General features: G+C 32.2%; 1 protein-coding gene and 1 long non-coding RNA gene across 2 annotated transcripts in view; one reads left to right on the plus strand and one right to left on the minus strand.

Annotated features, from left to right (window-relative positions):
- CSMD3 (CUB and Sushi multiple domains 3) overlaps positions 1-27,283 on the minus strand; it is a 1,166,404-nt gene that overhangs the window by 693,034 nt on the left and 446,087 nt on the right. Inside the window, exon 7 of the mRNA XM_077847015.1 lies at positions 11,257-11,568. Coding sequence (XP_077703141.1) covers positions 11,257-11,568 — 312 coding nt within the window. The remainder of the gene's footprint in view (positions 1-11,256; positions 11,569-27,283) is intronic.
- Positions 520-22,677, plus strand: LOC144283205 (uncharacterized). Its single transcript, XR_013351633.1, has 4 exons — positions 520-678; positions 11,669-11,794; positions 16,378-16,496; positions 22,483-22,677. It is a non-coding gene; the product is annotated as an uncharacterized LOC144283205 (long non-coding RNA).

Genomic DNA, 27,283 nt, shown 5'->3' on the forward strand with positions numbered 1-27,283 from the left:
AATCCAGGAAATATTATTACTTTAATAAGTAACAATATGTCATGTCATCATCTCTCTCATTTCAGATTACTATATTTTACCTAACTTTTTCACTAGAAGCCTTGGAATCGTTGCCTGGCTTCTGCTTAAAACAAACATAGATGAACTGTGATAGTTGTATTTGATCCACAGTTATGCTGCTAAAGAAATGATGTTGAGGACAGCAAAGAAATGATCATAACCTGTGTTCTATATTGTCTACATGCCTTTCCAGATCTATCTTCTTCCTTGTTCTTTTTGCAGAAGATTGATCTGAATAGGCTACATCCTGCCACATAAACTGTGGCATTGTCTAGAAGAGCTGATACTACCTAGAGGCTTGTTAGAAAAGCAAACTACCAAGTCCCACCCTAGACCGATTGAATTAGAATTTTAAGAAGGTCCACAGAATGATTCTTATCACATTTAAGTTTGTGAAGCACTAGATTCTATCAACAGACTCCCTATTCTCTGGAGAATTCCACCAGGATGGAAGGAGAGAGGAAAGTTAGAACATAATTATTCTGCAGGGTCTCACATCATTACTTTGACTAGAATTGACTAGGACCCTGACTGAAGGTCACTAGTTTTTTCATACCAGTCTCATATACACATCTCTGTCCAACATCTCCCTCCTCTCATCCCACTGTGTCAGCGATGGTGAGTCCTAACTGCTACTACTCTGCAATATAACACAATCCCTTGTGGTTTCTTTATATTCACTCATTTAGAAACAATTCCTTTGTAAGTAAATCCTCCTTGAATTAGCCCATGTTCTACTGTTTCCCAATGGACTCTGATGGATATACCACTCGTACATGAAAATCATTAGAGATATGCACTAAACATCTCTTAATGTAACATATTAAGAGTGTTACATGTGTAAGTATAACCACTTTTGGACTTCAAAAGGTAATTTTTAAGTAAAAATATGGGTGACTGTTGCTCATAATTCTACCATTAGTTGCTTACTTAAATCCTAGGGATTTGAGTTTTGAAGATGTAGGTCATGTATTTACTCTCTTTTCTAGCAACTTCTTTGCTCTGTCCCAGAAACAAAGACAGTTCACAAGAATAGGGTAGATAAAAAGATAAGTGAATTTCTGTACTAGAGAGTAACTGTTTTAAGGGTAAACTGGCAAAAACAAAAATATGAGGTAACTAGAAACCCAAGATTGAATGCAATACATTACTTTGGTATAACTACACAAAATCTGTATGGAGAGTGTTAAAAAATTGTACATATTAATTGTTACCATAATTCTCTATCGATATTGCATTAAACTATTTATATTTATTTCTATGAAAATAACCTACCTGTGAGATTTAAAATTCTATGTTAATTATTTTAATTTGTTCACATATCTTTACCTTAAATAATTTTTACATTCCTAGAGTGTATTTTATTCCTATACAGGCTCCAGAAATGGGCAGTATCAGTTATTGATTGTGATCTAAGTCACAGGCACTCTGTGCCTACTGCTTTTTAAACCACAAAATATCTACTCTAAATAGGTTTATTATCCTCCTCTCCACAGATGTAAAATGGTAAAGTGCTGAGTAGATTGCCCAAGGTTACACAGATGTTAGTTAAATATGTTCATTCAATTGATTCTGATACTTCAATCCTAGTGTCTATACCACCACCTGACTATGAATAACATATTCCATATATTTAATCAAAACTCTCAAGTGTATATTCCAGAAAACCAGAAATAGATGGGATTAGTATATCCTATCCTCATTTATTTTTTAATGCGAAGCTTATCATATAAAATATAAGTGGTCAACAATATAAAGCCTGTTTTACTTTAATGTGAAGTAGAATTGGCTTGATTAACTTAATATCAAATACAGATATTGATTATTTATTGATAGTGCCAACTATAAGATGCTTGAAGCATCTTAATACTTTATTTTGAAAGTGTGAACAGATGAATAAAAAAGGTATAGCACAAGCCAACTGCGATATGAAATTCAAATCATCCTGTAATCTTTTTAGTAAAACCATCTTTGGCTACATTCCTTTCTAATAGAAAGTTCAGAAGAGTTGATAAACTTTTTTTTTATTAATGTGAGACTTAAAAATGAAAAGTTTCTAACCTCTTGGTGATCTCGAGAAAAAGCAATCTAGAAATTTGTCACTTTAATCCCACTTGATATTGAGGAAGAAATGCCATTTGAAGAATATTTTAAACAAAGAAAAATCAAGCATCCACACTAAAAAGCAATAGCCCATGATTTAGAATATAAATGATGTAATTGTGAAGAGAAAAATATACAATGCACCCCAAACCTAATACCATGCTGTTCTGTGTTCTGCCATATATGGAGGTTCTGCTCTTCCTAAAATCGTAAAACTTAATTGTGTGATTTCACTCTGTGCACAGCAGGGCAGCCATATGCTCTAGGAAACTACATGCAAGGGAAGCAGCTTGTTGCAAAAATGGGTGAAAATGCCCTGAAATAATTCTGAACAAGATAAAAATGTCTCTAACATAGGACCATTTCTTCATACTCCAAAAGGCAGAGGAGTCCACTTTGGCACAAATTTTGAGCACAAATAGAAAGTCTAGCCCCTTCAAAATATTTTAACAAGGGAAAAGATTTAAGTCAGAATAATCACATTAACTGTGACCATCATTCAGAGGTAACTGGGGAAATCAGTGACACACAAAACCATTTTCATCTCCAATCTTTAAGCTTTCCTTTTTAATCAATGTAGTATATATTTTCTTCCCTTGTTTGCCCAGTCTATAAAAATGAGAAATAGTGTGTTATATAAAGAATAAGCTACCAAGATATATGATTAACAATTACTGATTAGCATAACAATGGGATGGAAAATCTGAAAAAAATTATGAAGACCATTGTTTCGAGGTGATAGTTCCAATTAATGGGAAAAGATATATGCCTCCCAAAATCTACGGAAAGGAAAACAAAAACAAAGGGTCATCAATAGTTCTTAAAATCTCTGCAAAGGAATAATTAAAAAGCATGGCTTGTGGTATAGCATTGGATAAAAATGTTAAAACAATACTTTGCAAATTTATCAGTTGTGAAAAAAATAAGTTTTTATTGCTTAATTTTGTCATAAAGATCTTCAGGCATTCACAGTATTTTTATCTAACGTCTTTTTAAAATACATAAACCTATTACCAAGTAAATTCTAACACTTTATTTTTTCTCTTCTTTCTCCCTAAGAGCAACTTACTCAAGAAAATATAAAAGAATTAGAAATGTAAAAATATATTTACTGGAATGAATAATATAGTTTTGACAATATTACAAATGTGATGAAATGTGGTAATGGAATAGAAAATGAGGATGATAATAAAGAATTATGTATTTAAATAATATGTACACTTCTAGACATGGATTTTTAAACTGCTACAAATATCAACACTGAACACAGTTTTTCACAAAATAACATAATTAGGAAAAAGTCAAGAGAACAATGAAAAAAACAAAAAATGACAAAATATTGATAAAGCATGCAAAGTCAATATTTATATATAGTACACTCACCTAAATATTAATAATTCCCTATCTGTTAAACATATATCTAGTTGACCAATATCAAAGTTCTACCATAAAAAATCAATAACATATGAAATGAAAGTATATTACAGGAATCATGTGTAGCCACATAATTTTTTAAGAGTTACAAATTCTCTATTCTGCCATTATTTATGCTAAACATGCATAAAAATCAGTACATCACTTAGTCTTAAAGAAAGACCAGGGAATTCAAGCAGGCAAATGCAACTTTGCCATTTATATAAAGTAGAAGATAATGCTTAATTATTCAATCATGAAAAGTTTTGAATTGGTAATTCAATTTTGTATCTTTTCTTTCACCAGTTTGCTTCCATTTATCAATTAGCCTTTCAGAGACTTGAAACATGGTAAGAAAGGGAGACTCATTTTTATGTTTTTTTTTTTTTCCTTTCTGTTATTTGGTAACACACTTTAAAAAAATCCTTTCAAGGTATAAAATTTAGCATAAAAATGAAAATAGGTGAGTTAAAACTTGACAAGGAAATGCTTTCATCATTTATCCATACAGTCATTGATCTTTCAAGTGAAATCAGTACTAATATAATCAGCTCAGTCAATCTCAATAGTTGACAGAGTTTACTATTGTCATTAAGGTTGACCCAGGAAATTCACCTGCCCTAGGGTAACCCCTCCACTCAGGAAATTCCCACTAGAGTCATTCTTACAGACTGAAAATATAAATTTTACTATACTCTCTGAGATAGTTGATCAACATTGTGAAGATTTCAAGTGGAGAACATGATCTCCTGGGGAGTGGACAGAGAGCAGGTACTGTTTGACAAGTATCACTCTCTCTTCATGATAACATCCTCATGTTAAGTCTTGCATTCAGTGTATCAACACAACCTGTAGTCTCGTTAGGGGTGCAGAACTTCAGATCCCACCCAATCCAACCAAATCACAATCTGCATTTAAACGAGACTACCAGGTGATTTGTATTCACATTGAAGTTGGGAAGCAGAATCTAAGACTTCAACTCCCAGTCTCTATCAACTGTTATTTGCATCTCTGCATATATTAGTAATCTGTCAGCCTATTCCTTTTTTTTCTCTTTAATTTCTTGTTGAAATAACATCTTAAAGAAAGTTACATACTTTTCTGCTAAAGACCACTAGTGGCTCCTGTCTCACTTAGATTTAAATAAAACTCTTAACCTCATCCTCAGAGACTACATGATCTGTGGTTTCTATCAGTTTCCTGCCTCATCTCAACCCCTCTCCTCCTTGGCCACTGAACTCCAGCACACTGGGCTTTCTTTTTCTCAAGCAAAGCTTCTAATTATTGTTTTTTCTACCTGATATGCTTTCTCCTGTGATCCTAGCATGGCAGTCTTCTTCCATATTATTTAGGTCCATTTAATGTTTACCTCCTCAAAATGGCCTTTCCTGCCCTTCCAAACTAAGGTAGTCACTCATATATCATGTAGCCTGTTTTATTTTTTTTAATTTTTTAATTTTTTTATTTTTTTCATGTAGCCTGTTTTAATTTTCTGCTCCATCCTTGCTACAATCAGGTAAGGTAGGTTTTTGTTTATTTGCATTTTGTCTTTTTCTTTTCACTCGAATATAAACTCAATGAAGCAGGGTCTACTCATTTTTGTTCAATGTTGTTTATTCAAAAACTGGAAGAAATTCTGGTGGTGTAAGTAAGTCAGTAAACATCTGTTGAAGATGGAGGGAAGGGAGGGAAGGGAAGGGAAGGGAAGGGAAGGGAAGGGAAGGGAAGGGAAGGGAAGGGAAGGGAAGGGAAGGGAAGGGAAGGGAAGGGAGGGGAGGGGAGGGGAGGGGAGGGGAGGAGAGGGGAGGGGAGGGGAGGGAAGGGAGATTGTTGAAGAAAAGAAGTGAGAAAAGAAACTGATTAAAGAAAGAGATGGAAGAAAAAAGCCAGAAAGAAAATACAGGAAGGAAGGAAGGAAGGAGGGAAGGAAGGAAGGAAGGAAGGAAGGAAGGAAGGAAGGAAGGAAGGAAGGAAGGAAAGAAGGAAGGAAGGAAGGAAAGAAAAAAGAAGAGGAGATCCTGAAGAAAGTAACTCTGTCATCTTAAACACTAAAAAAGCTAGAAATCCTCAAATGGAGAGTATTTAAGAATTTAGGGCATAGAGGTAGGCATTGGTTTCTGGGAGAAACATATATGCGGCCAAGTTATTGAAATAAGGAGAGAACTAATCTCTAACTTCCTTGATATTGGTGCTGGCCACATTTATGGTTGTTTTAACATTGGCTACATAATTTGATAACCATAAAAATAAGTCCATGTCAATTCAAACATCAAGTGGAAAAAGATGATAATAAATACATTTAATTAATATTTATTTGGATAGTTTATTATAGACACTTAGGATTACGAGGGAGAGTAACAATCATATTATGGATATACTCTTTGATACTTAAATGCTTTATAAAGACTAATTTGTCCATCAGGCTATGCTTGAATATCTTATTAGTGATTTGGAAATTTACTGCTTCCTGAAATGCACAATCTATATTTGAACAAAACTCAATGTTAGAAGTCTTATTTTTAATTGTATCTCCCTGTGATTCCATACAAATTCTACAACCTATGGCTGAACAGGTTTTATCTCTCTTACATATAACACATCACACATTTGAAGATAGTTATAATTCATCCCCACTCATACTCATTCTATCGCAATTCCTTCTTTTAGGTGTGATAGATAATTTTCCACTGCAGTTGTATCCCTACACCTTTTCCTTTAAAAATAAAGGCCATATTTTACTTCTTTTGAGTTCATCCCATGATTAGCAAAGAGATGATATGTTCAATAAAACCCAAATATTTGATGGACATATGTCAGTATCCATAAAGATCTAAGTAACCAACCATAAATTAACTTTCTCGTTGTGCTATTGCTTATGAAGGCTTTTTTTTAAAGAAATGCCTTAGATTTACAAATTTACACTGTATAAAAACTATTAATAGAATTTTTGAAAACAGTATCAGTTGCTTGCAAGCTGCTGAAAATATTTAAAATTTTTCGTGTGGCCAAATAGCCTATTAGTAGAAGGCACACTGTAGGCATCCAGAAACTATTACTTCAATACAATAAATTTTCTGTTAGATTACAGTTTGTTTTTTTTTTTGAACAAAGTTGTTATATATCACAGAATTTGACATCTGAATTAACTAGAAATTTCAGTTTGTTTGACAGTCTGTTTTCCCCTTTATGTTAAGCAAAGTAAATGTTAAGATGAGCTAACTTCAAAAAAATATTGCTTATGATAAAAATGAAAAAAATACTGCTTTTGTTTAGATTAAAACTGCTGACCTAAAATGAAGTTTTATGCTGAATTAACCATTCTTACCTTAAAGGTGAAAATAATAAAGACTTTTAGTCAAAAGCTCATGATTAAAATAAGTTTTCTTTTAGGCTCCTGTTATAAAGAGGGGGAAACCTACATCATATTCAATTTTAGTAAAACATAATTTCATATTACTTTGTAAACCAAACTAATGCTTTGCTTGATCCTATTGACATGCTTAAATATACTATTAACATATATGGAATAATTGACTACACTATGTCAAAATAAACAGCAGCAATAGCTTTAAACTGCTCATAACACATTTGACTCCACAACATGTTATAATCATCTAAGTTAATATTCCACTAGGAAAAATAATAAAAGACAATTTATAATTATATACTGATGTATAGTAACTCTTCCAGAAGAATATATCCACATTTTACACTTGAAAACAGCAACTACCAAGGTTGCTCATTAACAGCTGACAGAACTTGCCTGCATATTGAAAAAAAGAGAAATATTCTAAAATATAAAAGAAAAAACAATGTTAAATTATGTGGAGAAAACATGTTTTAATGATTATTTTTTAAATAGTGTGACTATGAACTTCTTGAGGAAGAAAATCCAATTGTGTTTATCACCTAATAACTAAAGTTAATCTCATCTAATACAAGGCTTTGGCTACATTAGATCCTTATAAATCTTGAATAAATGAAAGAATGAATAAATACTAATCTAGCAATATGAACTAGATTTTCATACATTCTCTGCCAGAGCACAATTTTCTTTACAAAATAATGATGTTATATTAGATTAATCTGAGATATTCTAGATAATTCTGAAATACATAGTTGCAGAAGCGCAGGACACTCTACTTGTAATATTATTACACAGGCCCTGTTATTTTAAGTCAACTTTGAGTTGAAATCTCTTAGGGCTATAATATTGAACTATAGAGTTTAGGGATTATTAGAAAAGGTGTTTTTATGATTATGACAAAATGAAGTAGTTATCTTGAACACTGAAATACGTAGGTATTTTAGTATATTGAAAATTATAATTTCAAGACTTATAAGAAATTTAGGTGAATGCTTTAGCTGGTCATATTGTGAATACTCATGCATTAGTTTAGCAAATATTATTTAAGTATGTCTATGGTTCAAAAGCTATTCTAGGCACTGAGAATGCAACATGAACCAGACCCACCCACTCCTTACCTCATAGAGATAAATTTTATAGGATAAACCATAGGGCTAATGATTACAAGTACAGGAAGAGTACAGAGACCAATGGTGAGTTATAATAGAAAAGCCTAACTTTCCCGAAGGTGACAATTTAAGCTAAAATTTCAAAAGGTAATTAGAATGATCTGGCTGAAAGGATGGAAGGAATAGTTCATAAAGATGTATTCAAGTAGTAAAGAACATGGTGTGTTTGGTTGGCAAAATAAAATAATCTATGTTTGGCCAAAAAACTAAACTGACTGTGAGAGTCATACTGGATGAATTTAGAGATATGGACAAAAGCTAGATCATGGACTCTCCTGTGGGTCATCACCAAATCTTGATTTTATTTCTTTTTTTTTTAAAGATTTATTTATTTATTTATGATAGAGAGAGAGAGAGAGAGAGAGAGAGGCAGAGACACAGGAGGAGAGAGAGAAGCAGGCTCCATGCCAGGAGCCCGACGTGGGACTCAATCCCGGGACTCCAGGATCGCACCCTGGGCCAAAGGCAGGCGCTAAACCGCTGAGCCACCCAGGGATCGCTTGGTTTTATTTCTAAGGTCATTGAGAAGCCACTGGAATCTTTAAAGCAGTGTTGTGATGTGATCAGATTTAAAAAGCAATTGTCACTACATTGTGGACCATGGAATAGAAGAACAAAAACTAATTTGTTTTCTCTAAAATATCTAGGAAACTATAGAATTAGCTTTGCATTATGTTTACTGACTCATTTAAAATATGAATTAAACGTCTCACTATCTGCATATACTCCATAACTCTTTGAGTATTCTAATCAGCTATGAGCTTTACAAAAGTTTCCCTGTACCATCAGACAGGTTTCTCTACGTCTCCCACTCTATCTCAATCTCTTAAAGTAGAGGGTCATATATTATCTTCATTTTCTTGAACAGAGCCTGGTATTATTAGGCATTCAAGAATGTCTGGTGAGCTGGAACTATTTTTATAAAGAATACTGCTTTGATGTCAGCCGATTCAAATTTAGAAATTTGGCCCTGCTAAGAGTCAAGTTTTTGAAGTCATTTTATTTCTGAAAATACAGTTAAATATTGAGTGTTTTCAAATACATTAATAGACATAGGATGATAGGTCTCTTTTATTTCTAATATTGACATTTTTAACCCAAGATATTCTACGTTTGTGTCTCAAATGTAATAACTAGCTATCTGAAATCAATAAAATGGTAGAGTACTGAAGGAGAGTCAGAAGGATCAATTCTAATTAAAATAGAGACTTGATAAAAGTATAATAACTTAAGTCACTGAAAAAATAATGAATGTACCATTTAGAATGTTTCCCATACACATAACTTAAACATAAGTAACTGAGAAATATTTATTTCAAAAGTAGATGGCACTACCAAATGGCAATTATATTCAGAAACACTATTTTTGAAAGAATATGGGAAAGGTTGAAACGTGTAAGCTCTAAAATAGAGTTAGGAGATTATGACAATTGAGAAAATTTGAGCAACTTGGAATTTACCAAGGAAATGATATACTTAATTAAAATTTACTTGAAATTAGTTCAAAATTTCAGACCAATTTTCAAATCACTTTATTGAATGTAATAATTGACTACCATTTATTCTCTTTTCAATTTGAATTATTTTTCCTACTTCTATAAAATATTAATTTATAACCCCAGAATTTCTCACATCACTTGATGGCAAACTTTGGCTAAAGCGGTGTTTGTATTATTACTTGATCTATATAATAAAAATATGTCTAATAATTACCTGTCTTTTATTCAATGTGTTAGAGTAGTTTGTCAATGTTAGCTCATGCAATTTTCCAAAGAGAATGCAAAGCCTGAATAGAAGAAGGGCCTTTTCTTAATATTTTAATGATATTTACACCTTAAAAAATTTCCTGGTACTAAGAAAAAGTGGTCTACTTTATTAAGCAAATAATCAGTTTTATCATGATGTCTATATTCTTAGCAGTGGAAATATAGTAAGAACGTGAATAGAGAAGCAGGGTGATATTGATTTAATTCTTTACAGGGGACTACTCCATGTTAAGAATTCATTTTAGGATGCTTCTTAAAGAGAACTAAAGTAACTTCAGTATGAATTGTGATGGACATGAGCTTCTGAGATACATCTGTATGATTTTCAACTAGTTTATATAAGGATGTCTTGATTTTTCTCCTTCGTGTACTCTAAGCACAGAATGCTTGCCATTACTTACATCATGCTCTCTATAAACCATGCCCAATCACACTACATAAACCATATCCAGTTTGGAGAATATATGATGATGAGTTGGAAATAGAGTTGGAATAGGTATTCTGCACTTGAAACATGTTCAATTAATTAATATTTCCACTGATGCATATATCAATATAAATTAAGGCCCTTTATTTTTTGACACTACACTGACTTTTTTTCATGATCTGCTCAGTGAAACTTGCTACCAAGAAATGGAAAAATACACATGCTACACTTCCTAGTTTTGTAAAAGATAGACATATTAATTAACTAGAAAATTACCAATATATTATTTGGCCTTGTGGTATGTTTTTCTATAAAAATCAGAAAGTTAATGGATTTTTAAACTTGAATCTGAATGAATGGATGTTACCTTTTCAAAATGACAAACCTCAGTACAGTCATATAGCTCAGGCAATAGGTAATTTAGATATAGAAGAGCAAGCTTTATAAAATAATCACCAGACAGAATGTTCCTATTTGCCCAAATTATCTATTTTCTTAATTGTTAAATAGCATCTGTGTAACATAAAAAATTCATGCAAATACTGAAAATTACTACATAGGATAAATCATCCCTGTGTAAATATGTACACTTATTAATAGAAACTGGCTATTTTATTTTCAAATTATTTCAACATCATAACTAGCATATAATATGCAATAGATATTTAGAACTTATTTTTATTATCTCTTTTATGCATTCTGTCTTTCTATTTTTACCCCCGCCCCCACCCAATATTTGCATTTCACTTCGATTTTTTTTAAATTTTGTGCTTTCAATTATTCAGGTTTTGGCTATTACTATCTATATTTTTCATCCACCTTAAACTTTTTTTTTTTTTTTTTTGCTTCCTACATCTTGGCTCTCTTTCAGCTCATTCTCTAATTAGAATCATTACCAAAATATAGCTTTGGCTGTAACTAAATGGGCACAAGTAAAATAACATCCAATACCTCTATGAGTAACAACTGCAAGCTCTTTAGTTCTTTCTATCTGTTCAGCATTTCTTGGTCTTCTCCTTGTACTTTGTGTATCTGCTTGATGAGGAGAGAGCCCGTCCTTGGATGTGTTGGGGTCCAGACCTGAATTTCTGAGATTCGTAACTTGCACTCGCTGTTCCTCGGAAAGTCTATGGATGGTGACAGCTGTAACACTGGATACAGTAACATCTGCAGATGTGCTAGCAACAGCAAAAGCACCAGTGGCAGTCCTGTTATGCTCCTCTAACTCACCAGTGGAGGTAGTGTGGGTCAATGTAGAAGAACCTGTGGGACACAGTAGCACTAGATGCTAACTTTTTCTTTTAAATTGTGTTTATTTTTTCTGATAAGTTTAATAAGTTATATTCCCTTCTATTACTTTAAGGATAATCAACATGAAGAGGCAAAACACAAACACGCCACTAAAATGTGAAGTAACCAGATCTGAGGATTGCTTTGTATTAATCAACCTATGAATAGATATCACACATCAATATACCACATTTTAAAGGTAACACATTAGAAGGGAAAAGGCGAAAGAATAAACCCACTATGTGGCCCTGAATCAATCTTTGTTATTTATCTACAGATGAATATTAGCAACAAATGCCTGGCAAGTGACAAATTTTGACAGAATGGGTAACTGTGTAACCACACTTTTCTCAAAAGTATGCTTTGAATAGTCTGTGCCATATCTCTTCATAATTTCTGGGAAAAATATCAAAAATTTCTATTCTAAAATAAGCAAGTGAAGGAGAATTTAAAATCAAAGCCAAAATTAAAACAAAATGATTAAAGAAATAAAACTCTGAAATAACTATTCTATGTAAATGCCTATCTTAACCTCACTTGCCAGAAAGCAGCCAACATGATAAATATTCAATGTCATGAGCTATATATGCTTTAGACTTCAGTGGGTTGTTTTCCGAAGTTGGGTAAATTTTTTTTGCTATTTTAAAGTAAAACTTGAGTTTAACCAATTTTCAACTAATTAAACAATAATTGTATTTAGAAATGATTGAAAATTAACCAATAATTTGGAATCTGTATTCCTAAACAACTAGTTTTAATAAGTGGTTGTTGAGGATTTCCAAATATCTCATAAGCATTTCACGGTATATATTTCTCTACATTCTTAACTTTATTAAGGTTTCATGGTAATTTAAAAATAGATTTAAAGGTGCCAAATTGGGCTTGTCTTTTTCCTTTGACTTAAACCTTTTTAAAAGATTGTCTATAGTAGTACATAATTATTATAAAATGAAAAAAGTAACCTAATAATAAAAGTATGAAATGGAACAAAGATATTTTCAAAAGGATCTTGACATCTAAACTGCTTAACAAGAAAAAATACTGAATGTTGGAAATATAGATACTAATTAGGAATAATCATCAGGTCCTGGTTAAAGATGTGTGAGTATTTTTCAAGGCCAATGAGTGGTATGTTTTCATATATCTGCCTTCTGCCTTCTCATAAACTGCATATTGGAATTCTGTCCACAATGTATAATTAGATATTGTAGACAAAAATACTTAAGTATATTTTAACCATCCTGCAAGAGGAAAATAAATCACTTAAAGGTAGAGCATGCTCTACCTTTTTTTTTTTTTTTTTTGTCCTCTCTTTGGCTAGTAGGGCCAGTAATTTTATTTTCTGCTTTAAAGTAAAAAAGGAAGCCAAACATGGGGTCCTCTCATTCATAAGCAAGCAAAGGGACACATGTTTGATACTAATTCTGCCAGCCTAAATTGTTATACTTTGGTTTAATTTGAACAAGAAATTCAAATGATTTAAGTGATTATATTTGGGCAGCCTGGGTGGCTCAGCGGTTTAGCGCCACCTTCAGCCCAAGGCCTGATCCTGGAGACCCGGCGTCGAGTCCCACATCGGGCTCCCAGCATCCAGCCTGCTTCTCCCTCTGCCTGTGTCTCTGCCTCTCTCTCTCTCTGTCTCTCATGAATAAATAAATAAAATCTTAAAAAAATAATAAAATAAGTGATTGTATTTTAAGAGATCTACGGGTAAATGAGTTATGACAATTATGAGATGATTTTAAAGGCTTTTAATATATTTTAAAACAGTCGAAAAAAGTTGCCATTGAATATTTATCCAAGTCATTTTATGAAGATTACGATCTCCTAAATCCATGTTGGTTATGCAAACTGGCCAGTAACATTTACTAAGCTAATATTTAGTAAGATTTTTCTTTAATCACATGATTAAGCAATAACTATGCTAATAATACTAACATTTGGTAAATAACCCCATAATAAATCAGACATTTGAAATACCCATGTGCTTGTTACTATAAAAACAATTAACTGATCCATATGATTCACCTGGGGAATCAAACGGCATGTTCCATTTCTAGAAAGGAAGTATAAAATTGGGGAGGATGGACACTAATGCTTTAAAACTTTCCTTAACTGTATTATAATTCCCAGGCATTCAGTTTTAGTTTAAGGAAGGAAACTACTTAACTATAAACATATGTTGTGAAATACAATCTAAAAGTTTGAAAAATAATAGAATTTGTACTCTATCTCAAATCTCAATGTTCTGACCTTACTCCAAGGAGTAAACTGAATAGCTATTTATTGTATTGATCACTGAAGTCATTAACCTAAATAATCCTAAATAATCTCTATTTCGTCAATAATATGGGTTATATTAAATAACGCAATAGATAAATAATCTCAATTTATATGGGTCAATAATTCTGGGATAATTCTTGGGAATGTGTCTAGTTTGCTTCTACAACCAATCCAAGACCTACAGACCAATTCCAAATGGGCATTTTCTTAAAGACAACAGGATGATTGTCTTCAATATTCATCCTGTTGTCCCCAATTATATTTGGGACATTATTTAGATAGTCTAAATAGACTCTCATAGTCTCCAAATATGAGAGAACTGATTTTTCTTAGCCTTTAGATCCAGGATTTGCTGTGAATCCCTGGGTGGCTCAGTGATTTAGCACCTGCCTTCCGCCCAGGTTGTGATCCTGGAGTTCCAGGATTGAGTCCCACATCAGACTCCCTGTATGGAGCCTGCTTTTCCCTCTGCCTGTTTCTCTGCCTCTCTCTCTCTCTCTCTCTCTGAGTCTTTCATGAATAAAAAATAAAATATTAAAAAAAGATCCAGGATTTGCTAGCAATTCCAATCTTAAAATCTTCAGTAATAGAACTCTACTTTTGGCTAATGGTGGTGGTGATTCAGTACTACCTTCTTAACCGGATACAGAACAAGTTGGAGTGTTGGAATGAAGTACTGAAAAGTAATTTATTTAACCATCATAGTCCAACTAGATATATATTTCAACCAGCTATTTTGCTAACTAGTTGTTATGTTTCATGTATATTTTGTGTTCATACTCTTTCTTCCCCATACTAGAATGCAAGAGCTCCAAAGGCTGAGATTTTTGTTATTCTATTCTATTCTATTCTATTCTATTCTATTCTATTCTATTCTATTCACAGCATCTAGAACAGTGCCTGGTACATAGTAGATGCTCAAGAAATAGTCATCAAAAGAATAATAAATGAATAACGTTAATAATAATGCTAAAATAATATTAACAATAATACATTTCATAAACCAAATATGATTATAATTTTACTATGGAAAAGTCATATTTCAAACATATAATGTTGAAGAGAAGTTCTAAGGTGAGGAAAACTGACAATTTTGTTTTTAACTTTCAAAGACAAGAACACCTGGGTGGCTCAGTGGTTGAGTGTCTGCCTTTAGCTCAGGGCATGATTCCAGAGTCCTGGAATCGAGTCCTATATCAGGCTGCCTGCATGAAGCCTGCTTCTCTCTCTGCCTATGTCTCTGACTCTATCTCTCTGGTGTCTTCCATAAATAAATACAATCTTAAAAAAAAAAAACTTTCAAAGACATCATTTTGAAAAAGTGTGGAATCTGAAGATTTATTTGCATAAGTGAGAGTTACTTGAAGATTTGTGTCATAATTCCCAAACCTTAAAAGTGTACAATGTTCATGTGAATTTGGTTTACTTAGAATGTTCAAATTTCTGTAGAGTGAAAAGTAGTCATATCTTATAATAGCAAAAGACAGAAGTGCATCTAAATGTAATTAAATATGTTTGATATATAAAATAGAATAACTTCTATAAAAATAACATTGATTTCCTTTATAAGGCAATAAAATCATCCATCAACATAAAGTTATATCATATATAACCATTTTATCTAAAATGTAGACCAATTTAGCATACTGGTTTTGGTACCACTTTAAATTGGCAGTGTTTGAAACACAGATTTTTAAATTGTCAAAATGCACCATTTACCATTTAACAGTTTAAAAACACTCAACGTTTTTGCATACATACTGTTTTATGAGGTAATTGCCAATGTTGGAAAAAGCCTTAGGATTATGCATAGCAACAATCCATTATTAAATATATTATATTGCTAATTCAATATTAAAATATATTTTGTTTTCTTTTAAAAATTTAAGTATGCTACACAATTAAGAAAACATTATCTTTAATAGCACAGTATTAAATGCATGTGTTACACAACATACAACCGAAATTAAGGAATAAAATGTACATCAGAAGATCCATTCTTCATTCGAAATCAAATTATGTATACAAGTTGTGTTTTCACAATTAGATTATCCTGCCATTAAATTGCTTGAGATATATTTAGAAATTAGATGTTTACAATATAAACACAGGTTTAAGGTATATTTTATTAATATTCCTTAATAAAACATTTCTCAATATAACAAAAATAAAATGAAATGGTTTACATATATAAGCATGCTTCTATAAATCATAACTATATGTCATCTTTGGAACTATGATAATGGAAAATGACATATGTTACACATGTAAATAGGCAAATTTATTTAACAGTAATCCTTACAATATGGAATTTGGATTATATTATGTATCATAATGAAAATTATATTTTTGAAGGCTTTCTTATTTCAACAATATATCTTCAAGAGACTAAGCATAATTTATATAAAGCCATTTTTAAACGTGTTATTTAGAAAATCTAACAAATGAAAACTAATTTCATAATTGAATTTTAATCTATGATCAAATTTATCCTTACAGATTTTTAAAACAATTTTGTGCCACTGTACTTCGTAATTATTGTCTAACTCATCACAGAATTGAAGAACAGAATATGTTGCTAGAGATACGAGCGGATGGCCCAATATGTACAGAGCTATGTAAGTACATGTTAATGATAATTACAGATTCAAAGAAGTGGCTTTTAGATATTTATGTTTGGCATGTTATTTTATATAAAGAATATATTCTGTTCCATTAACTTTAATATTTCAAGTGAAACATTTGAATGAGTTTAATTAACAAAATAATTATAAGTGAATAATTTTGTGGCATTACGATATATAATGAAAAAAATGCAATAAACATTTAACATGAAAACATGCAAAAGGAAAAATATACAAAATAACATCAAAATAAAATCTAAATACAACTAATGCAACAATTATATTTGGGACATTATTTAGATAGTCTATAAATTTTAGCATATATATTTTAATGTATATGTTGTAGTTCTTTAATATTACTTGGATAAAACTTAAAAACATGTTAATAAGTGAGGTAACTTGAAAATTAATTGCAGTATGTGGGAATGAGGTAAAACAAAGCCACTGCTTTGTTACATTCTATAATTTTCAGGAAGCATATTGTTTTTCAGTACATAACCTAGGTATTTTACACATTATTAATTCCAGTATGCTAAAATCTACATAGTTTAGCATTTTACAGTACAAATTAGGGAATGAATTTATACTATGAATATTCAACTTAGAAAAGAGATGGGTAAACTGAGAGAATTTTAAGTGAAACAATACTGAAAAAAAGTTTTTAATGTAATTTTAAAGAACGGGTCTATATTAGTCTGATAGTTTTTATTTTAAATTAAAATGCTGCATTTATATTGAGATTACATAAGATTATGATCTTAAAATATCTAATTAAATTAAAATAATATACTCTTGATTATAAGATGCCTCTCTAAGGAAAAAAAAAAAAGCATTCTACCAAATTCAACTATGACATGACAATACAAAAACCCTGTCATATGTATTCAGATTTCTGAGATGTTAAAATGTGAAAAGATAATTGATCTTCATAGAATTAAAAAGAAATCGATATTTCAAGTAGCTGATTTTTCTATGTTGACAAATTAATTTAATTAGGCGTGTACTAATTTAAAAATGGAATTGAAACTTTAAATATAAATTGTTTCTGAATTGAATATATGTTTGTGTTTATATTTATATATTTGAATTCAAATTTGTAAGCATTAAATAGGGAAGTTAATATTAAATTTTGCAAATGGATTTGTTATTGTTTATCAGGTACAAGAGATCAGGCTGATTTAATATGCAAACTAAGTGAATAAATATTTGCAATCTAAGCTGAAACTGATGATAGCAAGATTTAATGATACATCTACTAAATTAACATTTACTGTGAGTAAATAAACAATTAAATTAAAACAAATATCCATCAAGATATTTACTAGTGTCAGGTTGTTTACATGCAAGATAAAAATCCCATATTCTGAATTGTTTGAACTGTTGATAAATTCACATGCCAAGCAACCATAAATACCTTTATCTAAATGAAATATAGCAAATATCATAAGTTTTAGAAAGTATATGGAGAGTACTGTATAGGGCAACCATGACAAAACTATATATAAAATATATTTGTGATAAATATATTACATATATATTGTAGATCTCTGAATGTTACACTAAGTATCACAGTTTTGTTATAAAAATGTGAGAGAATAGACATTTCATTTCTTAATACTAAAAATAAAGAGTATGGTAGGGAAAACTTGAGTTTTGAAGATATTCTCTCTCTTAAAAGACCATTTCTTGCAACATTAGTTGATTAAAGTTGCAGAATAAAATTTTCTTATCATTTATTCCTTTTCAAACATATTGGAAGTCTCAATTATGTGTAGTGGTGGATCCTAGGGGTCATTTCTTAATGTACCCAACCACAAACACACACACACACCACTCGTAGGAATAAATACCCACAAAATACAAACTGAAATCTTTGGCACAACTGAGTGTAATATTCTTCCATAAGGTCACAATACTGACAATAAAACTCAAAGACCTGGGTTTCAAAATGAAATCAATGTCACCCTTGCCACATTTCATGAGAATATGAGAAAGGGACAGATTGTCCCTCCACACCTTTCTAAAACCGTCTAGAATCTTGAATTTTTAGGCTTCACTCTTGCAGCAGCTCTTATCTCTCAGCTAAAGTAGAAGTATTTATCATTCAACAAACAAAATGTAACTTAACACACACTTGTTTAATTTCCTTCCACACCAAATTTTATGGAATAGCTGCCAGTTCCCTTGGAAGATTTAAAGGTGCTATTAAGAAAAATGAATACTAATATTTTCTATTCCAAAGTATTACATCAGGAATTCCTTCACTTTCAGAGCCTTGCAAGGTGATATTTGATATGTATTAATAACTTTTTGAAGGTAGAAAGCATGTCTCAAATGTATGCATCCCCACTTCCCCTTGAATGTTTAATGAGTTTGAGAGAAGAATGAACAGGGCTAAATATACTACTTTAATTTCTAATATATATTATATATATGTATAATATGTATATTACATATATAAATATATGTACTATTGAGTGTCAAAGGTATTTCTGAGGATATAAGAAATTGAACCTGGGATGCCTGGGTGGCTCAGCGGTTGAGCGTCTGCCTTTGGCTTAGGGCATGACCCCCCATCTGGCTCCCTGCAAGGAGCCTGCTTTTGCCTCTGCCTATGTCTCTGCCTCTGTCTCTGTGTCTTTCATGAATAAATGAATACAATCTTAAAAAAAGAAATTGATTCTGTTCAGATGTGTTCAAACAATATTAAAACATTCCATTATAACAAAACTGCAATTTTTATGGTTTATGATAGAAAAGAGAGGAAGAACCATCCAAAAACATGTAAGTCACTCCTTCATTTGTGTTTTCTCAAATGGGGTTAGCATTTCCCTTCTTTTCTGTTTTCCAGCCCCCTTTTCATCCCTTAAAAAATATCTTAGAATAATGATATTTGGCATAGTGAAGGAGAAAGGAGAGAAGTAAGGACAAGGAAATGGCGAAGTTACCCTTTCTACTATCATGGTTAAAAGGAAAAATAAGAGGCTTACTTCTGACCCACCATGTCTCTGACTCCTTCTCACCTTGACTATCTGACCTTGTCCATGTTTGCCCTCTATTTCATTCTATAATGGCTTCTAGTTCACAGAGGGTGGATATCCTTCATTTTCCATTAATTTTAAGTGTTCCTCTTTTCCTAAAGCCTAAAGTACAAAGTTTATATAACACTAGTTTTATATATGTGATATGATTTAGAGGGAACCAAGGAGCTATCCTTACCCCAACATTTTTCTGATGTACCCCAATAGTACTGATAGATGCTCTGTGGGGTTAGTTACTGCCTCTCAAGATTTTCCTCTTAAAATCTACACAAATAGATTCCTGGTTGAGAGAACACATACTAGAGTAATTGCTTTACTATTCAGTTTGAATTAGTTTATTGTAAAGTCTTCTCAAAATAAGTAATAGAGACACTTTTAGAAACGTGTTTTTGAGGAGTGTGAAGCTTGCAGATCAGTGAATGCTCCTGGTTGAGGCATTTACCATAAATTGATACCTGGTCTCATGTGATTGTTATATGATTAGAAGAAATGGGTTCATTACTAACAAGTGGGGTATAAGGGAGGTGTGGGCGGGTAGGAAAGGGCTGACATTATGAAGAAAAGACTATTACAGTGTTGATTTTTGAAAGGTTGCTGAGCAACTGGTGAGTATCTGCATAATATGTTAAAGTAGAACAGCCTAATAAGAAACTGAAGCCAAGAAAGGTCTTATTTTCCTACATCATACACTCTGTAAGACACTTTTTATTCTATAGCAACTAATTAATTAGTAGCAGAAGTGATTTGCTTAAAAATAAATGCCAATCTGGCTGAGAAAAGTAGCATGTTGGAGGCTAAAAAAACCTTCAGAAATAGTAAGAACCTGTAGAGTTTATCTTCAAAAGCTACCATTAACCAAAAAGGCACATATATTACACATTAAATATCGGGGTATTATGTATAATTATGTTAGGATATTTAAAATATGTATTTCCATATGGAAAGGTAAAATTTTATATTCCTTCATGTAATTACTCTGCTAAGTTCCTTTTTTAATTTTCTTACCAAGAATACATTTTATTTCAAGACAGTATGAAAACACTATCTCTTAATATCGTCAATAAAATGAAGGTATGAATACTATAACAATGATAGCTAAAAAACAATGATGGCTGAAATTTACATTTATACTTGGTTTCAAATATATTTTAGTTCTTTAGTTTAATTATGGAAAAAGATGTACTAAAGTTGAGAGATAAAATGTGGACAACTGACTTAGGAGGACCTCAAAAATCATCTATTCTAACATTGTGACATATGGTCAACTCTCTTTGACACTTTCTACTCTAAGGGTAGAAAGTTTGATCCTCTGGGTGATATATATCAGAAGGTTAATTAGAGCTTCCTTCACTCAAATCTTCCCTGGGGAAGAGACACATAAGTTTGTATTTTAAATACAAAAGAATCCCATCTCTTTTAGAGCAGAAGTTACTTGGAAAGACAGGAAAATTCAGAAAAAATACGAACAAAGAGATTCGGCAAGAGACTTGTGCTTTTACATTTTTTCTAGATATTGGAAAAATAAATTTTATCTCAAATTTATTCTAGAGAAAGTAAATGTTATTTACTTAATGAATTTTTCTATTCTTCATTATTTCTATACCAAAGAGAGGATTTTTTCCCTTTTCTATGTTACATTAGCATTTCAAATATCTGACTTTAAAACCTGAGACATAAAAAAAATAAATAAATAAATAAATAAAAATTAAAAAAAAAATAAAACCTGAGACATGCTATCTTCCTTTTCTCTACTCTTATTTTTCACACACATGAATTAAATGACTCCTGTGCATCAAGCACAAATACAACCCCCCAACACACAAACACACACGCACTCTTCTCTGTCTCACATGGATTCCATCCCTGCTTTGCAAATGAGCCATCATGAATTTAAAAAATCAGAGCCATGTAATATGTTCAATGAAAGACACAGGGAGAGCTATGAAAATACAGCTGTAAAGCCATTAGCTATGCTTCCAAAATGGGAAAAACGTTCTAGTGGAAAAGACATTTAAAGGATGAGGAATCAAAGAATAGCCTAGTCAGAGGTAACAAACAGCTTAGGAAAAAGGTGTGGCAGGGGAAAATGCAAGACATGCTCAGGCAATTGCAAATTATTTGGTATGGCAGGAATGAAAAGAGAGTGATAGAAGATTTGGTAGGAAGACACCAATGCTTGAAGATCCAAGAAATTTCGACTGGAAAACGTAATTTTGAAAGGCTAAGGCATCACTGAAGAATATTAAGCAGATGACTGACAGGACAAGATTGACACATTAGAAGGATTGTAAATGCTGTAATGTGGAGAAGATGTTAGAACTAATACGGACGAAAGGCAGGACAAATATTTGCTGACTCCACCATATGTCCATGAGCCCTGGAAATAGAGTTGCTAAACTTAGTAAATAAAAATATGGTACGCTAGCTTGAATTTGAATGTCAGATAAACATTTTTCCCCCTATAAGGATGTTCTGTGCAACACTTTTGGCAGAGTTATAGTAAAAACTATCCACTATTTTTCTGAAATTCAAATTCAAACAAGAATCCTGGATATTATCTGGAAACTCTACTTTGAAAACAATTCTGTCTTACAACCTCTGAAAATTTTCTGTGTACCACACAAGTAAAAACTATTAATAAATATTAATCAATTAAATTTGACTGATTTGACTGATTTGACTGATCCTATGTCATGCCTACTCCTATGGAATGAAGGAGTAGGCATGACAAGGTAATAAGAACATCTAGACAAAATTCATACGACCATCTTTTTATGAAATGAAAAGTAAAAGGCAGACAAGTTGACTGAGCTGTGCTAGGACCTTTTATTCTCTTTTTATTTAAACTCTACATTTTGTTTTTAGTATTAAAAATAGCTAATACATTAGCTCTTTCTATTCTGTACTTGAAAAAATAATATTGAGAATTAAATCTATAGATGATTCACTCAAAACGTTGCCAGCTTTCATATTAATGCTTCAAGCCAAAGAAACCTGAACTGAAGATATATTTACGGCAAGAACTTAATGGACATTGAATTGCATCCAAGCAAAAAAAAAAAAAAAAAAAAAAAGAATTGTATCCAAGCACTAAAAATGGCAATGAATGCTGAATAAAGACATCATCCTCAAATAATCAAGTAAGACTTTTTGACCTGTTAGTCTTTTCTCATCCTTGTTTTCTTCTATGATAGAAAGTACAAAATGAAAGTAGAAAATTCAGTTATCTCTCTTTGTCCTTATACTCTTACATATATAGGGATATATATATATTTAATATGTACATATATATGAGATATTTACAAACACTATATATATGCATATGTATATATATAGAGAAAAAACATATATAAATATTATGTATTTCTAATTCTATAGAGACACGCATAGACAGTATAGACAGTATATATATATCAGTATATATATATATATATATATACATATCTATATGCTGTAAATTCTGAAAAAGGTTTCTAGAGTAAAGATGTTCTAATTCATCAAGATTGCATACATTTGATTGGCAGACTTTCTGATGAAAAAAGTTAATTAAAACAAAGGAAGATTTCTTACCATTAAAGTCGTTTTAAATGTCTGAACGTTTTATATCTAACCAGATGATTTTGGTATACTGTAACTGCAATATATCAAAGGTAATAATATGGATATCCAAAAGTTCTGAAGTATATTTTTTTACTTTTATAAGGGTGATGGAAACTTGCTTTTCTCACTTTTCTCACTTTTCTCAGGGTGGTGTCTTTGTATCTCCCCAAATTTCTGAACACAGTCGATTAGCACATTATAAACATATTTGCTTTCTAATATGTTTAAATGGCTAGATAACAGAACAATTTAAAGAAACATATTATAAAGAGCAATGGCCAATTACTGAGTACTAAATATGTTCTAGACAACCATTATCAGCTTATTTCATCCTCAAAAGTACCTGTAAGCTGAGGCTATTAAAGCTCAAAGCAGCTTAAAACAACCTGGCTCACTTGGCAGGTAAACTGGGAGCTGGGATTTGGATTTCAAATGTACAATCAATCCCAAAATCACAATCCTAACTCCTGTGAAATAGATACATCTCTATTTGGCCTCCTCAATATTATCATAGCATATAAACACTTGTGTCTGAATCAACATGTAAGTTATTTATTTATGCTTTATTTTCATTGTGCTTCTTCCCCATCACCTGCTCCTGCAACACCTATCTTTTTCTAGGTCCTTCTTGCAATTATCTTGCCTCAGAGGAGGATGGTTCTGTAGGGCTAAACGGGAAATTTGCTCTAAGATCTCTCCAAAGAACTTTCATCTTTGGCTAAGATTCTCATCTCTGGCTTGTCAAAAGAACTGCAGAAGAATTTGCTTTCAAGGGAAATGTGGGTTTAAACAGTAACTGGGTACCTTTCTCCCCATTGTCCATACACTGCAAAGGCCTTTTTAATTCTTGTGCAGCACAAGGGAAAAGGAAGTGCCAATGTTTCTTCTACCCTCCCTCCATGATGACCTGGACAGGATTTTCCTTCTGTTGGGCACAATGGTGGCTCTCAAATTCATTTGAGTTTAAAAGAACAGAGTTACATTTCTTGCCCACTCAAGTCTGTGGATAAATTTCATACCTCTTTCACTTGCAAATATAGCCAAAATACATACCACACTCCAATGGCCTGTCTTGTCATTGTCCTTAATTTCAACTTGATATATGACGCCTCTGTGTTCTATTTCCTCCTTTAATCATGACAGTGTTTCCTCATAAAACCACTCTTAGTAATCTAATTTAACTTATCTTTAAAAAATATCAGCTGCTTAATAGTTAAAAGACTCACATTATTATCCCTGAGGCTTCTTACCATGTTGCTAAATTGGATTTTTTTTTTTTAAGCATGAACAAAGCTTCTGCAAATTTCTGGGTCTAACTGTCACCTACAAGGACTTCTCCAATCTTCAGAATATTTTATGGAAGGTACACTTTTTTTTCCTCAGTCCCGCATAAATTGTATTATTCAAAAAGAGTAGATGCTTGTCTATAAAGACTTGTCCTAGAAACCCAGGAATCAATTAGTTTTCAGCAACTATTCCTTGATGATTCAAAGTCCTATTAATCACAGCCTCTAACAATTACCAATCGTTTACTTCCAGTAAGTTCCATGATAAACATGTTACATTTAATCTCTGTAAATCATAGGTGGTAGATTTTTTCGGTAGATTATAATTCATATAGTCAAGGGTAAATACCTTAATTAAGGTTATTCACTCATATATTCAACTCATGCATTTATTTAACAAGAATTTATTGAGTACCCATTCCATGCCAGGCACTGAATGATCCAGAGGTCAGTAGCAGACAGTATGTTTCCTAAAAGAGATTATATTCAAGTAAGGGAGACAAAGAATGTATCTATTTATTTTAATAGCTGATGGGGAAGCACAGAGTGACATTTGAGCTAAAACCTTAAAAAAATGAAATAGTGAAATATAAAAATAAAATACCTGATTTATGTAGCACTTTTATTCAGACTGCCAGGTTCTATAGCTTGTATTGTTAATTTCAGTGATATACTGCTTCCTATACAGTTATGACTTAGGCATTTCACTTTATTTCTCTGTAACTATGTTCCATGGTCTCTTGTGCTCTATATTTCTATGAAGTAATATGTATTTTTATTCAATATAATATCATATTTTGATAATAAAATTTAAATATGTGAATTCCACATCATGAATAAAATTTAATAGCATCACTATTTTTGTTTTATTCAATATATACATGTATATTAGATGTCTACTTGTCACTGTTACATGACAGGATACAATGGTGAGGGAGAGAGATGTTGGAAGTAGAGAAACAAGAAAAAACATAACAAAACAAAATGACTACACTATGTTAGTGTGTTACATTAATGTGGCCACAAATTCTTTGCAACTCCTTCTATCAAGAAGTAGAGGCTGTTTTTTCACCCCTTGGATTTAGCCTGTCTTCCTGACTGGCTATGATCAACAGAGTATAGCAAAAGTGCAACTGTGTACTTGGGATATTTCTCTGAGACTGTCATGTAAGGAAATATATCTAGCCTATCAGAAGACGAAGGGCACAGGAGGGGAACTGAAGTGCTCCAGCTGACAGTACTGAGTGAGGCCATATTTGGCCTTGTGACCCAGTCAACTCTCCAGCATAACACAGCTACATACGCAAGCCAAGAGGCAGGCTGACAAGGAACAAAATTATGAATGTATGTTTACAGGTTTTAAACCTGTAAAACTTGGAGTAGCTTTTCCAAGCCATGGTTAACTGAAACAATTAGTAAAATGCAGAATATTATAGGAATATATAATAGAAACACTAATCTGGTTTTGTAGGTGACTCAATAAAGAGAAGCTTTCTGAAGGAAATGTTCAAATAAGAAAGATGAATAGAGCTTCCAAAGTGAAGAGAAAGGAAAGAGATGGTCCAGATGAGTGTCTACATGGATAAAGGCCATAAGGCACGACAGATTTTCTTAGTTTCTAGGAGTTAAAGAACATTTAATATGCATGAATCACAAATTAAAGCAGGAAATAATAAGAATTTAAGCTAAAAATATAGGTAGAATGCATATTATAAGAACGTGGTGCAGTAGGTATTGTACAAGGCACTAGAAGATATTTGGACTTTGTCATGAAGTCAACAGAAACAGTTCCTCAAGTCCACTCTCCAACAAAGACCGTATTTCTCCCATCCCTTCACAGAAACAAACATATTTCTTAAAAGAAGGTAGTATTGTGATAGGATGCATTCTCTTTCACTGATGGAAAACATAAAAGCCTTCTTGAAATTAGAGTAAAATCTTAGTAATTTTTAAATGTGGTCACCTGGTGATCCTTTCAAATTCACAATTAGAAGATACTTAACTTTTTGGGTGCCTGGGTGGCTCATTTGGTAAGCATACAACTCTTGATTTCAGCTAGGGTCATGATCTTGGGGTCTTGGAATCAAGCCCAGTGTGGGAGGGGAGTCTGCTTGAGATTCTCTCTCTCCCCCTCTGCCTGGCCCCTCCCCCCACTCATATGCAACTTAGGATTTTTTGACTATAAAATAGTGCAAAAGTGATACGCATTCAGTAAAATTGTACTTTAGATTTTGAATTCAGAGCTTTCTTAAGCTAGCAATATGGAGCTGCCATGCCCGGTCAGCCTGCAATCACAAGAGTAAACAACCGATTACACTTAAACCATTGTGTACTCATACAACCTTCTCACTTTTCATTTCCAATACAGCATTCAATAAATTACACAGGATATTCAACCACCTGATTATAAAATATTTCTATTGATAATTTTGCCTAACTGTAGGTTAATGTACTCATTCTGAGCATGTTCATGGTAGGCAATGTTAAGCTATGATGTTTGGTAGGTTAGGTGTCTTAAATGTATTTTTGCTTGTTTTTCTTTCAACTTATTTTTTCTTTTTTTTTCTTTTTTTAAGATTGATTTTTATTTTATTTATGATAGAGAGAGAGAGAGAGAGTGAGAGAGGCAGAAACATAGGCAGAGGGAGAAGCAGGCTCCATGCAGGGAGCCCGACATGGGACTAGATCCCAGGTATCCAGGATCACACCCTGGGCCGAAGGCAGGCGCTAAACCGGTGAGCCACCAGGGCTGCCCTCATGTGAATAGTTTGGATTGATTTAGTAGTTCTCAAATTTTTTATTGTGAAATGCTACTTTCATCATATTTGTCTAAGAAAAAAAATTAGAAAACTTC

Source organism: Canis aureus, chromosome 14, assembly GCF_053574225.1.
Source record: "Canis aureus isolate CA01 chromosome 14, VMU_Caureus_v.1.0, whole genome shotgun sequence".
NCBI classification, from domain to species: Eukaryota; Metazoa; Chordata; class Mammalia; order Carnivora; family Canidae; genus Canis; species Canis aureus.